At 39.8% G+C, this 16,942-nt stretch overlaps 1 protein-coding gene and 1 long non-coding RNA gene across 5 annotated transcripts in view; one reads left to right on the top strand and one right to left on the bottom strand.

Annotated features, from left to right (window-relative positions):
• PRTG (protogenin) overlaps positions 1-16,942 on the bottom strand; it is an 87,024-nt gene that overhangs the window by 2,613 nt on the left and 67,469 nt on the right. The window contains 7 exon segments of the mRNA XM_063345590.1: positions 900-1,065; positions 1,990-2,110; positions 3,281-3,463; positions 7,101-7,271; positions 8,039-8,166; positions 9,880-10,066; positions 10,599-10,694. Coding sequence (XP_063201660.1) covers positions 900-1,065; positions 1,990-2,110; positions 3,281-3,463; positions 7,101-7,271; positions 8,039-8,166; positions 9,880-10,066; positions 10,599-10,694 — 1,052 coding nt within the window.
• The window catches only part of LOC134520364 (uncharacterized), a 49,561-nt gene that overhangs the window by 19,540 nt on the left and 13,079 nt on the right, over positions 1-16,942 (top strand). For 3 of the 4 annotated variants that reach the window (XR_010072428.1, XR_010072427.1, XR_010072426.1), the window contains exons 3-4: positions 11,880-12,045; positions 13,031-13,223. This is a non-coding gene — a long non-coding RNA (uncharacterized LOC134520364). Of the gene's footprint in view, positions 1-7,018; positions 7,050-11,879; positions 12,046-13,030; positions 13,224-16,942 lie in introns of all 4 variants that reach the window. The other variant, XR_010072429.1, reaches the window with a different exon arrangement.

Genomic DNA, 16,942 nt, shown 5'->3' with positions numbered 1-16,942 from the left:
TCCATACTGAAAAGGAAAACGAAGTCTTAGCACTCAGTCACGTTTTTGTGGTCTGGTATTCATCTACTGCTTAAGACAAGTCAAGACAGATCTACTAACTCTGGCAAGCCCACAGGCCAGACCCAACAGCTATAATACTGCAAACACACGACAAAATATTCCAGCCACTGCTCTTACTCTACTGCTTTGAATGCGACCATTCGTAGACACAGTGTCTGTGCCTGTGCGGGGAGCCATTTCCATTTCCCAGCTCTATATATCCTCAGGGGGCAGCTTTATTCAAGTTCATAGTGTGTACAGAACAAGCCTTAAGTCAGTATGTCTGCATGTGAAACTAAGGCCAGTGTGGTTTGGTCACACTGGACTCCTGGACTGTAAGATTCTACATACCCGCTGATACATCCTGCCATCTAGATTAGTTTATAATCTGACCAAACATGAGTTTATAAAACGTAACAATGCCTTACCAGTAAATATACAGAAAAATAATATTTTCTTTAATACTTGCTCAGTGTCATACTTGACTAGATCATGGACAGGTACCTACTGAACTAGGTGGTGACAAGGACTCTCTCACCTACTTCCCTGGACTAGCAGAGGCCACCTAGCAGCCCGAAGTCTATGGAGCTTTTATCCTTTGATGCTGTGCCAGAGCCAGACTCTGCAGTCTGCAGAGTACCGCATAAGACAAGTGTACTGAATCAGATCTCTAGCTGAACTTTAAGATGAGTCTTGAAAATTTGACCCTGGATTGCCAAACTTGTGCTCATCCCATTAAAAAAACCTGCTGTGGATTTGTAGTGTACGTATTTTACTTTTGATAAGGGCTGAGATGAATGAATGAGCAATGGATTCTTCAGAAAGATTTCTGGTTTGGGAATGAGTAAAGCTCACAGTACCTTAGCATCGATGAAGCTGCTTCCCACTATCATTGGCAATAAGGATTCTTCATTCTCTGCAATTCCTTCAATACTCTTCTCCACCTCATTAGCACTGGCTAATGAGATGCTGGTATGTGACAGCTGGTCAGTGCTTTGCTGCACAGGTTTAGGAGCAGATGTTTTCCTACACAATGTTAAGCAGGAATAAAATTGACCCACAGGAAGAAAATACAAAAAAAAAAAAAATCAAGGATAAACTTTAAAGCTATTATTAATCAAGTAATATTGGTATATTCTTGGCATTTACATTTTGTCATATGATACTCCTAACTCTCATGGAATTTAAATGTTATTGCTTGTGATAAAAATAACTGCTTCCAGTTAATCCTACACAGTAGGCTACAAGCTTATGTGCAGACAGGAATTGTCATGATTAGTAATATTACTTGGAGGAAGTAACCACTAATGATATTAAGACTTTTCTACCATGCTACGCAGAGACTGTCTCCCAATCCGTATTTTTTCCTGCATGTATGCTAAAACGCCCTTGTTACTCAAAATGTACTTTCAGATAGTTTTTAATTTATTATTTCAAGTAAATTATATTTGTTCTGAACCCAAAGTTATGGGCAGAGTCACTGGGCCAGTTTATGGCCCACGGCAGCAGATGACAGGATGGACAGGTGCTGGCTTGCACCTCTGCAAAGAAACTGCATCATGGAACTGCTTTATGTCAGAGTTCCTCTTGTCCAGCAACACCAGAGGGTTAAAGCCTGGCAAACCAGGTCTGGGCAGGCTGGAGGGTTAAGCAGGAGGAGCAGATGATGTAAAGCAGCATGCTTATCTGACTCAAAAGGGTTTTTTTTTATTTGGAAACGTGCCTCATACTTAGTTGCCAAAGCACCACTGACTCACTCTGTGGGTTCTTCCTTCTTTTCATTGGAGAAGGGACTCAGGTAGAGTAGGAAGAGCCAACAAAGTGCTTTGTTTCCACTGCTGTTAGGAATAGGTGAAGAGACAGAGTACTTCAGAGAATTTAGTAGTCTTGGAAAAGAAGGCATCTCCCAAGAATCGAGAGAGACCTCAGCCTTCAAGAACAAGAACGTACCTGGCTTTACTGCGATAAATTAAGATCAGGATGCAGATAAGGATGCAGGTCAAGGCTATGCAAACCCCAACAACAATGCCAGTCATTGATTTCTGGTCCAGATGGTAATAGTCAGAATAAGCTATAGCAAAAAAGAACATAGAAAGGCTCAGTAAATAAGAACAGTTACCCCCTGCTACCTGTCAGGAAATTAATAGGGTCACAGTCACAACCACAGAGACAAATGCTTCCTTTTAATGAGACTTCCAGACCTTCTCTGTCATACATTTTGACGCTTTTGAAAATAAAACTTGTAGACCAAACAGAGCAGTGTATGCAGCCCTGGTGTGGCAGGGGAAGAAGGGACTGCCCCACACCGCAGCCTCTGCAGTGACCTACAACGCGGAGCAGAGGAGCTCTCTCCAACCCCTTCCTTACAGGGCACTAGTAGACAACAAAGGGAAAAGGCCTGGAGAATTCCAAGCACCGTGACCTAGCAGGGTTCGCTTTGGTTTATGCTTTGACATCATACGTCTATTAACCTAATCCTGAGGGCATGACCCTATTTGCTTATTCAGACCTAAAATATAACTAAATTCCAGGAAGCGAGAAAACCTAAGCAAGAAAAATCCCTGTGTTTTAATCACAATTCAGTGTGTAGCAACAAGGAAAGGTTAAAAGGTTCATGTACCTGAATAATTACTAGCTCTTGTCTCCCCAAATAGCTTTAAAATCTGTACCAAGTCACCAAGAGAAATCCTTTTCTATGTCAGACAACGACAATGTGTTCTTCCATTCTTATATGGAGAAACCACTGATGTTACCTCAATGTCCGCAAGGTAACACATAGTTTTCCCCAAAGAGCTGCAGGTGGGGCTGACTTCTTTGGTGAAAATATATGCCGGTATATCACTGCCGGACAGGTTGATTCGGTTGCTGGAACACCAGGAACCAGAAAATTTCAACAGGTTTATTTGAGATGCCATCTCATCTCTGCTGGGCTGTCTGGTTACCCAGTGCCAGATAAAGGACTTAAAGGAAGTTCCTTAAAACAGTGGCTGCAAAGTTGATATTGATGTAAAATTCAAACCAGTTATGTATTCTCATTTGAAAGGCAAACTTCCATCTTCTGAGTAAAAGAAACCAGTTCTGAGTTGAACTGAGGTAAAAATTCCAAAATGATTTCATTTAGAAGAAAATGCTACACTGTTAGGACTGCCTCACATAAAACCGAAAGCTAAACAAGCTGAAACAAACAGGGATCTTTTTTCCTGGTACTTGTGACAGCAGTAACCAAAACATTGCTACTGACTTGCGGAACCTCCTGAATCCAAGCGTTTAGGTCTCTGATTAGACTCTGATGTCTCCTTTGGCAGGACAGCAAGTTCTACGGCATTTGAGAAGGGTCCTTCTCCCACTTCATTGGATGCTGCTATTTTGACCAAGTAGACATTTCCTGCTACAAGGTTTTCCAGCAAAGCCATGGTCATTGCTCCTATGAAAAGATTTGATAAACAGTTCCAGTTAGACAAAATCTATGGGAACAGACTGAGATTTAGACATTGGGACGTACACTTTCTTTCCAATACCACCTCCAAATCTCATTTGAGGACCGTGATCACTTTTATACGTTCTATCTTGCATACACAGGGTACAGAACGAACACTGAGGTTGCCTTCTTGTCCCTTCTGTCCTTTCTCTCCATACTGCTTCAACACAGCACGCTGTGAAGTGCCAGTATAGTTCAAAACCAAGAGTCAAGTATTGGCTGCAATACACAGCATACTAAGCCTAAATCTAGTGCTAGCTGCATTTCAGTGTGATAGCGTTTATGTTGTGATTGTATCTGTGAGGAGATGCTCCAAGCATTAACCAGACTTCCAGGCAGAGAAAGTAGAACGTTAGACCTCTCATTTACTAATCTATATGCCTCTCCTAGATCCACTGTACCATGAATGTGAATGAAAATTGTCATAACAAAATAATTCAGGATCAGCTTATTAAATTTCAGGTCTAGTTGGTAAAATATACACAACAGATTTGGAAGAGTACATTATGCCATGCTTTAAAAATAAAATTAAACCCATTTAGGCCTGCGTAGGCTTCCTTGATTACTGTGCATCTAAGCTGTGCTCCTAAAAATATTACAGAAAATGTCTTTCTCACATGCTAAGGATTCATTTCCTAAAGTCCCTGAAGGCAGGAATAACAGATTAAGAACATAAACAGGATTCACTTGCATCGACCTTAGACAGGCAGAACTCCTATCAAAGTCAATGAGAGCTTTGCCTGTCCAGGGACTGCAGACTGCTGCTTAAAATTCAATTCCTTTCTACAATGCCTGTGTTTCTTCCTACCAGAGAAATATATTGCTTTTCTTTCCCTAAATAGTGGCAGTTACAGGACCAAATCTATCCCTCGTTCTCTTTCACATATTCCATTTACTTTCTCAGACTTAAGTCTAAATTTCAACCTTTCAAATCAGTTTCAGTAGTCAGAATTTATAGTATCATGGGAGCGTATAAAATATAAGGTTGATGTGTTGACAGAAAAGATTATACATTTGGCAAAAGGGAAGCTACTTCAAAAGCTATTTCAGCTCTTCCATAAAAAACACCCATTAGCTGAAAGCATTTGAAGTAAAATGTGAGGTATCTGTAACCAAAGGAGCTGTAATATTTAGCACCAGCAAGGGCGAAAGGTCACGTTTCAGTATTACAGGCTCTTTCCCACCAGCTCCTTTCAAATCTGCTGCATTGCTAAAGCAAGTAAGCACTTTGTGCTGATTTACTGCACACCAAGTGTGTAAAGGCTGTAACTTGTGATCCACTTGAAGAGAGCTGGGGAAAAGGGGGGAGGTGGAAGATAACTCACATCACAAATCAGCCACAAACTGCAGTTATATTTTCTAATTCTGACATGGCTAACACGAGCTCAGGCAAATTAGGGTTTTGTTTTTTCAAGGTGGTGGGTTGGTAGAAATTTTCATGCATAAAATAAAGCCCATGCTTTTATAACCCACTTTTATAAGTGGTAGGGTTGGTTGGTGGTTTTTTGTTTTGGTTTAGTGAGTTTTTAAATTTTTTTTATTTGGGGGGTTTTTTGGAGGTATGGGAAAGGAATGGGGTTAAGATTTCACAATTCTTCAGCAGAACAAGTTTAGTGTCAAGACAAAACAATGCTATTTATTGCATAGGGTTTGCTGATCTTATCAGAATAAATGCATTCAACAAAACAAACCCTGCTTCTACCTATGAAAGGACTGTCACAGGACTATCACAGTATTTGCCCAATTTTACCTCTACATACTCATTTTCTTTCACAGGCCTTTTCATCTGTACTTTAACTAAGAGCATTACAGGTTGTCCTGACGTATCAAGATGCCCAAATTCCATGCCATGCCTCAAACCCTAATATATCTGTCAAAATACAAAATTAGTGACTCTAATGTTGATGGACATAGTAATACACGGAGATTTATAGCTCTCCATTTGCTCATTCCCTCCAACACTTTCAGGAACACATGAAAATGTTTACTGCTATTGCCATCCCCTCATCCAAAATACCTGTGGTAAAATACTATATGGGGTACTGTTCGGTTTCACAGTCATGGCTGAGCTGAAGTACGTACCTGAAAGCAATTCAGCCACTTTGCTGCACGCAAAAAATACAGCCTATCATCACCAGAATGACAAGATTTATTCTTCAAATATAGGCTGTGAATTTAAATCTGCTGGGTTTTTAGTGAGTAAAAATTAATATTAAATTTTTCCTTTAATATTACGCTTCACATCACCATTTCTTTGAAAAATTTAATGGGACAACTTTATATCACTGTTTCTTTGAACAATTTTAATAGCGAGAAACCATGGGCTCAATCTTCCCCTCTGATTGACCTCACTGATATTTCAGAGACTAGTTATTTTTCACAAATTTAGCTTAAGATTAATAATAACTTCACTGTTATTCTTCACAGCTGACCATTCTATTTGAGGCCAGCCCAAGAAACACCATTCTGTGCCAGCAAAGACAAAGCGGCCCTGCCACCCCTCAAAATGGCTGTTGGTCCTTCCTCCCGTCTTCAGGAGCAGCACAAAGGACAACCCCAGCCTTTGAACTAAACCAGTTCTCTCTCACTGATGGCGAAACAAATTGTCCGCTGCGAGCGCACTCATTAAGTTTTATGAATTTTCTCCACAGAAAACTTAAAGCCTTACTCTCTGCTGACAACTAAGCTTTCAGCCATGAAACAACACAGAGCAACAAAATACTAACTTTTCCTGGGCAATCCTCTTAAATAAGCTACTCAAGCACGTGACTTGACTCTGTAACACTGAGCTTCCCTCTCTGGTTGAATACATTATTAGAATATTACCTATTCTGAACTGCCTCTGTCTGTTTTGAATACCAACTGAACCGTAAATGCCTTTTTCTTTTTTTTCTGGCTATAGTAGAGATCTGTTCTTGATTTCTTGATGCAGCTCTTCATATTGTAGCATTATTTTGGAAAATGCCTATTAAAATTTAGGCTATATTTACATCTAATCACAAAGCTGTGAGCGCAGTCCATATCACCATACCTGAGCTACTGTTAGATTAGCTACCTGGGGCTCAGCAGTACAATAGAGTCAGAGAGTTAAATTGAATTTGCAGAGCAATTTACTGGGAGTAGGAGAAAGTTCATTAAGCAAACTGAGCTAACTGGGTTGGCAGTGATCAAAAGAAACATATAAACCCGGACAGACACATTTATAAACTTGTTTCTGGAGAGCAAGACATCTCTGAGACTTCAGATTTGAAAGAATGCATTTACAAAATGAAACCATCACAATCATGGTTACAGCGGAACTACGATGGACATAATTGGATTTATGAGACATTTTGGTTCACATGCACACACTGAGCTCCAAAGCAACACAGACAGCTCCTCCCCCCTCACCTTCTGAGTATTAATTGGGTTTTAATATGTTTTTATCACAACCATGGGAATAATTCTAAACGAATTATAACTTTTATGTGAACATTTATACGAATTTCTTTCTTATTGTAGACCAAGGGAGCTGAAAGTAACCAAGCATCTCGTAAGTAGCATCATTTTTTGCCCAGTTCATAGGTTTATGATTTTAGTTTACCTTCTCTATGCAACACTTGCCATTCCCCGGCAATCCAAGACTTCCTGGATGCATAGAGGATAGTGTATCGTGTAACAACTGTTTCAGGACCGTCGGGTGGCTTCCAGGAAACCAAAGCAGTATCATCCTCTATCAAAGTCACCTTCACTCCTACTGGAGGGCCAGATGGTGCTGTGAGAACAGTAACACAATGCTATTAGGCTAACCTAATTTACATGCAATTATATTGCTCAGAAAGAAACTGATGTGCAGACCTAATGGCTACTGCTACATCCCAGATAAACAACATATAAACAAAGACATACTCACTGCTCCTCAAGAGAAACTTCCCTGTTAACTCTCATCTGGTTAATAGCTTAAATCTTGTAAAAGCAAATCCCAAATTTTTCCTTCAAGTCCAGAAGGAAACAGTTACTGACAAAACAATCGCATCATCACCCTGTGAACAGGTACGTCCCAAACATTGCAATGCTGAGAACGTCAAACTCACGTTTTTGATTTTCACTGACCAAGCTGACAGAAAAGCAAACCAGCAGCTCCGGCAGTAGATGTGTAATATTTTTACAGTTGCCAAAACTTCTGCTTTTTAAAATATGTTTTCATGATGCCTATGAATCAGCCATGTCTCTTCAATACATATTTTAAATTTTTTATTCGTTATTCTCATTCAGTGGTCGCTAATGGTGTAAGTATATCATGTTTTATATAAAAATCCTTGCTGATTTTAGGTAGATTTCAAAAGATAATTTCCCAGTTCCAAACCATGGATTTTCCTGATAGCATTTTTCTCTCTCTCAGCGAGAAGTGCAGTATCTGTATCTCAGAGGAAAGTATTTCTCTCTCCTACAGACAGCTTAAAATTAATAAGCAATTTTTCAGGCCATTTGGTTCCCAGAGCTTTCTTTTTAGAACCACATGGTCCTCTCCTAGAGCCTTACCTTCTGGAAGGGTAGTATGGTAGACTACTGGACTCCAGGGACTGGAGAGCTGGTCCACGTGCAGCCGAACTGCAAATTCATACATGGTTTTTGGCTCAAGACCTTGAACTAACATGTGAGTCTCTGACCTGTACAGATGAAGGAATAGAATAAATTTAATAGCAGCAGCTGACTTGAAGATCCCAAACTCAAACGATATCTTGTAGCCACTGTGTGTAGATTCTCACTGTCAGATCAACACAAACCAGTTCAAGTCCAGACGTGTGGTCCACCTCCATTGTCTACCTGAAAATCTAATTGTACTAACCCTGGAGCTCTCTGGAGGATATTATGTCTGCTGTCAGTTGACTTGAGCTCAAGTTTTTATCAAGGATGTTTGGACAGCTGATGCACAAGCAAGTCCAAGAACATTACGGCCCACGTCACCAACAGGTATCCCAAACTCAGCTCTTTCCACATTCATCCATAGGACACTATGCTTCAAGCTGGAGTAACGCTTAAACTACAACCAGCACCACAGCCGAACAGGCACATGCTGTTGTCTCCACCAGCTCTTCCTGGATCTGCTTCTCAATTCACACAACAGACATGGGCTATGTGCCCAATTTCCCCTTCCACTTACGGCCTCTATCACCTTGTGTTTAGAGGATGTCTGTAGAACATGAATATTCCCTATTTATCTTGTAGTCATATTTCGTAATTTATTAATTGTAAAATTGATTATATTAATTGTAATATTGCAATTCACTACTTGATGACAAAGTCAATTGTAGACATTCTGCTTTATTTTGATTCAGGGGGCGGGGGAAATCTTTCATATACACCAGGGTTAATTCCAGGTGATAATACTTGAGATTAAATCTCAGTTTAAAATAGTGTTACTCCACAGATATTGCTTTATTAACTCTTATTTAGTATTTTAATCTTCCATACTGCAAAGGCAGTCACCAATATTTGCAATCGTTTCATCCTATCACAAAAAGCAGCATTCATTGCTATGCTCCATATTGCACACTAAGAATTTTACACGGTGATTATACTGTGTCTAATTGTTAAGTCAGGAGTTATACAGCAGGGAATATGTTCTTTGAAGAGAAAATCATCAACATTAGGATAGTGACTATCTTTTAAGAGGGCATTTTTCTTATTTAGAAGGCGTAAGTAAACACAAGTATTGAGGGAGACGCCCACATATGGATTCCATCAACAGCACCGTGGCCCCCAGCAAAGGCAGTCACAATGGAGCAAAGTCTTCTGCTCCCATACCACCTGGGCAGCGAGCCGCACACCAAGCCCAGGCAGAATTTCTTCCCCATCCTGCCATTCTGTGGCTCATGCATTGCTTCTCTGAAAAGCAAGCTGTAATTCCTACTCAGCTTCCTCCTGGCAGGGTGCCACACAGCCATGAATGTGGCATTCCCACAATAACACGCTCAACCCCTCAAAAGTCAAAAATTCTTTTTCCAGTCTTAAAATTAGACACTGCGCTAAGTCCCATCTTTGCCCAGACAAGCTACCTAAAATAAGTAATCTCTTTTATTTGGCTGAATACAACCTTAAAATTAAATTCAACTTAGACAGCTAAAAATCCATTAAAAATTCAAGAGCTCGTCCAGGGACCCAACACAAGGATCACAGGTAGAGAATTAAGCTGTTCTACCAACACATCTTAAATAACCCAAGAAACAGAACTAGCAGCCACCGGGCAAAACACACAGTCCTCTAAGGGAGATAAAAGTTGTTACAGTAAAAGGCAATTAAGAGGGGGCAGGAAGAGTAGAAACTGAGTGGGAAGGATCTGGAAACAGGAAACTAAGACTCATTAGTAGCGCTGCACTTACGTTTGAAGGTAGAGAACCAGAGAAGCATTCTGCAGCCCCACCGGGTTGCAGCGGATTGTGTAGTTAATGACTTGCGCAGATGTAAAGGCAGGCTTTCCCCAGTGCAGGTAGATAGAAGATGAGGTGTTAGCTTTGGCATAGAGGTGGTGAGGAGGTGGTGGCGGTGGCACCATGCGATCGCGGACAGCTGTTAAGAACAAAAAAGGAGCATGAATTATTTAATGAACTGTATACAGATACTGGTAAGATTAAGAGACAGGTCTGAGCCCACAGGTTTAGATTCCAGTCTGCCCCTACCCAGCACTGCCTGGTATTCAGATCCAGGAATCTGGTTCAAGCTATTAAACCAATACACGTCACATATTCTGTAGTCCCACTTGTTTAGTCAAAAACAAAGTCAAAACTATAAACAGGGACAAGAGACAGAGATAAATCTCTCGTAAGATACACGATACACCACTGGTTAGATGACGAAGGCAATCCAATAGGGGAGGAAAAGGCGTTTGGTAGCTATCTTGTTTCCTCGGCTGCAGTTCGTGAACACAGGAGACTGTCTCGGTTGCAGGATGACCAGGATAGCATTTGTCGCAGATACGATCTTTCTGGTTCTCTGTTTTACACTGACTTAATTGATTATTTATAGGTTAAAAACACAGAGCTGCTGGGACCTTGAAACAGCTCAGCTCTTAATAAATTCTTCATGCATCTACAACACTTACAGACACATCCTGGAGTGCTGACTGTTTGGTCTGCCTGATAACCTTCTTCCATGCTGTTATATGCCAGCAGCCTTACATGATACTTTCTTCTAGGATCTGCACAAAGAGAAAACAAATAATTAGACTCAAGAAAAAAATATAAGGATTTTCAGACTTCTACAGATTGTGAGATAACTGAATTCTCCTGCAAGTTTTGCTCAAAATTTGTCTGCTACAATCAGCAGACTGATGAACAGGCTGGATGCCTGGAAGCTGTCTTTTCTCCAGCTCTGTGAATTTCCCTGAATCTCTGCCCAGACTGCACTAGAATCAGTCACATAACTCCCAGTCTTGCTTCCGTTAGCCTGAAATTGAAGTTTGAAACAGTAAACAGTGGGAGTAGGATAAATATCACATTTCTATCCATAACAAAGTCACACCTTCACAGCTACAGAGCTAGAATTTAATAGTATTATTCAGCACATTGAAAGCACTTTCAGTCTGCAATAAAGACTTGTTAAAACAAACAGCACGGGGTCCACAGAAAGCAACATTTTTTTCGGGATAAGCAGGCTGTAATGAAGCAGGGTAATCAAAACAAAGCAGGCAAGACAGGACCCAGCAAAGAAATGGGAAATGTTTTGGTTCCAGGTTCCCAGAGGAGATACACTGTGAAACAACAGATTGTTAACAATGCCTTTGACTCACAACTTCCGCTTCCAAATGTTTTCTTGAAAGCTGGTTCTGGTATTTTTAAGGGTCACTGTTCCTAGCTTGAAGGGTCTCCCTGTTTCCCTTTCTCCGGCCACATCTTTGGGTACCCATATTGCAGTTTGCTGCTTCTCTCAGTTCTGTTAATGACATGCTGGCCTTCACCCAGGTGAAAAGTTACTACAGAGGAATGAGTCAGAAAGGGGCCTCGAGCCTTCAGTAAGTGGAGGTGGCGTGGGGTACCCGCAGGCGGCTGGGAGTGCAAACCCGCAGGATGGCCGCACTGCTGCGCCCCTGCCACGCTGGCTGCAACAAATCCCTCCGCACAACGATGATTTGCAAGGTGGTGGCACTTGCTACTAGTACATAAAAGCTCTTCTGGGTCCAGCTAAACTTCACCCCAGTACTGACGCAGATATTAGGACATTTTCCTCTTCTGTTGTCATGAACCTATTTCTTTCTATTAAGATTTTGAGGAGGTCTAGACAGATGTTATATAACAGTGCTGATCTTGTTTATTTCTTTATTCCGTGCCCTAAAATACCATAATACACTCTCTCTCAAAATAAACTCTCCGCTTTCTCATTTTAGCTGCGATTTGACACGGCCTTTCATGAACAAACAGGAACGCACACCCCGCCGTGTCTTCCCCGCAGACCGGCCTGTTGTTCGCATCAGCCCGTGAGCTCCCTCTGCAGCCCCCGCGCCAGCAGGACACTCCAACAGCTCCCTTGGATGCCTCCGTAAAGACGGCACAGTAATTTCATACTAACGCATTTTGTAAAATCTTTTCATCTTTATTTTGAAATAGACAATCTTTTTGTGCTGTTGTTACCAACATCAGCTTTAAATGAGATATAGCTATATAGAGTTTGCCTCTCTATGTATGTTTCTTTTTAAAAGACTATTTTACCAAAATCTAAATATAGGTGTAAAGGAAAAGGGGCTCTTAAATTTGGATTAAAGTATTGCTTTGATGTGTTTAATACTAATGGTAGAATAGGAGAGAGGAGCCAATTTCCATTTTTCAAATAGATTTTAATATCACAAGTAGACAATATAAATAACAAAATGTCAAAAAATGAGGGTTTTTAAAACTAGAGTAGAATTCTCATTTGCTTTGAAGTGGGTTTTTTTCCCACTTTACAATATCACTTTAACAGATGACATCAGCTGTTCCTCACTAAGAAATTACAATCAGAGAAAAGGAGATGGACAGAAACACACAGAATAACCTTAGGCATGTAATAAAAGAAAATATGGAAATTTAATATCGAAAATTCAGAAAGATAGTAAGATATTATATATAAATCATTGCAATCTCTTAAAAAATTGTAAAAAACAAGACATATAAAGGGAAGGTGCATTTAAAAACACTGAGGCCAACAAAAAGATGTGATTTGAGTACACCAAAATGAAGTTACGGTGACTTATTGAGGTGAAAGCATGCATCTCAGAAAAGCAGAAATATGTACTTTCCCAGGCTTCTTAACCTGCGGTAGGAATACGTATATTTAGCTCATAACTGAAATATTCAAAAATAAAGCCAAAATTTAAAAAAAGAGGCCATCAAGACATATTTAGGATTATGCTTTGGAGGTTGTTATAATAATCAATTCTCCCCATCCATTTGTAGAAAAAACTTGACTTCGGGTACTATTTAGCAGACCCTTGAACAGATTCCACAGAAACAGGCGGCATCCAGCCAGCCAAGTGTCACAGTCTATCTTTTCCTTTACAAGTTCCTGCAGAAGAGACCCCTGCTGCATTTCCGCAAGACACAGGATGACAGACACGACGATTTATCATCCTGCCGAGCACCTTCAAAAACCCTGTGCCCTTTGAAAGTGGTCACCCAGAACTGATCATCTTCACTGTGAAATGAAGAATAGCTAAGGTCTAGTGCCCTGCTGAGCTGAATGAGGAGCCTGTGAGGTCTGTTTATCCTCATTGCCTTTTTTTTTTTTTTTTTTTTAAAACCTGAATTCCTCATTAACACTTGATTGGGGAGGACAGGAAGAATAATGGCATGCGTAAGAAAGGCATCCCACAAAAAAATTCAAATGTCTTTGAGAAAAACACATTTTTTTAATCTTATTTTTAAGTGTCTTTAATGCTCTACATTTAGAAAAAGCACAATGTTTAATACTATTCAACTTACTCTTCTGTAATGCAAGAAGTTTCAAAAAGAACTATCTTTACATAGAACCACCTGTTTAAAAATAAAGTCTCTCACTAGTTTCTACCATCTAAAACCAAGGTTATTTCCACTTTAGGACATCATGGTTCAATTGGTAGCAAGACTAGTTCAATCCAAAAGCCATGTCAGAATCAAGCCATCACACATTATTGTTTCTGTGGTTGGAAAACCCTCTGCTGGTATCTGTAATTGAAACAGAGACTGAGAGCAGCTGCATTATGTACTGGCCTAGAAAAGGCAAAACGTTATAGTAATCTAAAAAGGAGAATATAAAAGAATTTTAAAGACAATGTACCAAGCAGCAAAAGAAATTGATATGAAACTTCCTTCGTGGGTTATGTTATTTGAAGACCAACTCAAAGTGCCTGCTGTGATGCTCTTCCATGCTGGTCATAGCTTCACTGTATGCAACACAAGATAACCGACAGCCAAAGATCTGCCTCCACTTTCAACAGATACTTGCACACTATTTGTTTTATGAAGTGGTAGAAAATATTTGGGTTTTTTTGAAGTAGCCTACATTTAGGATATTTTTAACAATTGTTAGTTTTGTTTAGAGGTTTATGATATGATTTACTCCTCAATTGCAATCCCAATACAAACTTGGCATAAACACTTTCATCTAGCAGTTCATCAGCTGGATCAAACATTCAAAGCCAGACCTATCCTTAGAGAGAAAACAAACTTCGGGAGCTTTCTTATCTTTAACCAGCATAGATATCCTGAATAGTTTACACATAAATCATTGATAAAAGATTGGGGATAGCATGGCCACCTGGGGGGTTGCCTGTCTCAGATTCAGTGTATGCCAGCCATGCACACTCTATAGCAACAGGAGGCTTGAGAGGCTCAGAAATCAGGGAAGCGAGTATTGAGGCCATCAGTCACGCTCACAACAGACCCCAGAGTAACACATCTCTCCACAGAAGAGCACGGCTATTCAGAAATGAATCAGGTGCAGTGATTTACCCAATCCATTCAACACATACATTCAGTTTAAGTGAAAACAACGACAAAACTCACATCAGGATTTCACCTCTGCATTTTCAAAATTTCTCTAAACAGCCTGATAACACTGAGTCATTTTAATTAATTCTCTTGCAATTGCCAGCATTTGTGTAGTGGCTGAAGGCTTGTTCCCAGACCTAAGGTGAACAGGAACAATTTTGTAGCCTATTTGCCAACTTGCTGAATTTTTTTAGTTAATTTGTTTCTGCCAAATGAGGTTTGTTTTAGTTTGGTTTTTTTTAGTGCTGCTGGCATTAGGTTGCTGTAAAATTAAGTGTAACGGCACCTACAGCTTTTTAATAGGTATTTTTATTGTTGTTACTTAAATCAGCTGGTAGACACAAGCGCTACACTGTTTGTACAAATCAAGGGGCCACAGTGATGTTGATATAAACATGCTAGACCTAATTAATAATTTTGTTGCAAGACTGCCTCTGGAATACACAGAGACTGTCTTTTAAAAGATACTATAGGCTGGATATGATAAACTGGCATAGCTTCACACAGTACAATGGATCTGCCTCGCACACCCTTTTTATATAACCAAAACCTGTCAGTATTAAAAACACATGAATAATAGTTCAACCAGAGGCACAAATTTCACCTCTGGTAATAGTATTCCTATAAAATAAGAGTAGGAAAAAGCTAAATATGCCTTATCTTGATTAATTTCAAATTACCAACATAGATACCGTCCCAAAAATCACTGGTTTACAGTTTGTGTAGGATCAGCCTCATTTTCCTATGGCAGTTTTTGTAGGTAGGTCACTGCTCCCTGGTGATACGCCTCTGGAATCCCATATCCTGTCATTCTCTCTCCCATAAAAATCTGCAGTCAGCCCTGTGGATTCAACCCTGATAGGTCTTTCAGCAGCAAGACACATGGGAGAACCTTTTCTTTGGTTTGTGAGTCTATGAATAGGTTCTACACCTTACAGGAGAACTATGGCAAAGCTAAATACTGCAAGTACGAGCAAAAAAAAACCAACAGGGATTGTAACTTGGAAAAAACATAAACATTACAGCAGCTGAAGCTTGGTAAGAGTTCAGAGGGCAATGATTTACTTGAGTATTTTACTGTCTTGCTACATCCCCGAGATATAATCTCAGAGATTATATTCAGTTTCTCAGGCAGCAGATAGGAAGCTCACAGCAGTTACTGGTATTACTGCTGTAAAAACAGATTCTTCAAGAAAAATGTTACAGTGCACTCAGATGTTCCAACCCTGTTTTTGTGACAAGTCATTTCATTTCCCAGCATGGTGGGAGAACCACAGCTGCTTATCTGTCTGGATGCGAGAAACTGAATGAAACTGCAAAAATATCTCATGAAGAACTGAGACTTGATTTATTAGCAGTTCTACTGCTCTACAGTTCATTGGAACATCCATGTTTTATTGCATCAGCTCAGAGTTATTCAGTATTCTTTACTACTGCCATCAGCCTTGCTTCTACGTAAATCTTCCATTTCTCTTTCAGTAAGGGGAGAAGTTGCTACTGCAAAGCAGCTGTCAGTCAGAAATACTCGTATTTGGATTTTCCCATTTTCTTTTCCAAAACTTATTTTTTTACTATGTTCAAATGATATCTATTTATTATTTAAACTTGGATTAAACATACAGAGCCCAGTTTTCAAAGCTCAGCAAAATATAAATGGTCTAGTAAATACATACACAATGGTAGGCAAAAGCAACTACAGAGTTGGTATCTTCTCATGCCAGAACTAGTTTTAGTGTATGTTGGTGTATTCCATGGAATTCTGTTAAAAGTTACTGTCTCAAACTTAGTTCTTCAGTTCTTCTAAAACATCAAGACAAATACACAAAAATATTTAGAACAATCTGGCATTGTTCCACAATAGCATAAATGATGCTTCTGTTGACCCTTACTGGCCTCTGAAAACCTAGATTTTGCTGGGATAACTGCTGTAGCAGCTCATTATTTGGAGGAAGCAGGGGAAAAAAAGAAAAAAAAAAAAAGTTCCTCTATTTTGAAGACATTTCCCCAGTGATAAAAGTGACATGGGGAGAGGAAGGCACATCTCTCCAACAAACACGGGTTAGTTCCATCTGGTAGAGTTATACCTCATTACTGCCAGATGGTGTCCTCATGCACTTCCAAAGAACACAGCTGGAAAAACTAGTGGCTTCAAAGATTAAATGCCTGTATTAGCAGTTAAACAACTAAAACCAAAAATGTGCTTCTAATCACTTTGCAGCTGGTGAAGTACTTTTTAATGCAACTACCTCATTCTTAAATGACCAAGATTGCACAGACTGAACTTTTAGGAAAAGTTACAAAGAACAATAATTTCACTTCTGTATTCACGATGGAACAAAAATTCCATTCTCAATACATTCTATTACATCATTAAAAGCCTCTAAACTTACAGCAGCATGACACTAACAACACAGCCAATGAAAAATCCCTATCCATACATAATTCC

This window comes from Chroicocephalus ridibundus, chromosome 9 (genome assembly GCF_963924245.1).
Source record: "Chroicocephalus ridibundus chromosome 9, bChrRid1.1, whole genome shotgun sequence".
NCBI classification, from domain to species: domain Eukaryota; kingdom Metazoa; phylum Chordata; class Aves; order Charadriiformes; family Laridae; genus Chroicocephalus; species Chroicocephalus ridibundus.
The sequence above is the reverse complement of the archived record's forward strand: the minus strand, read 5'-3'. Positions and strand labels throughout refer to the sequence as shown.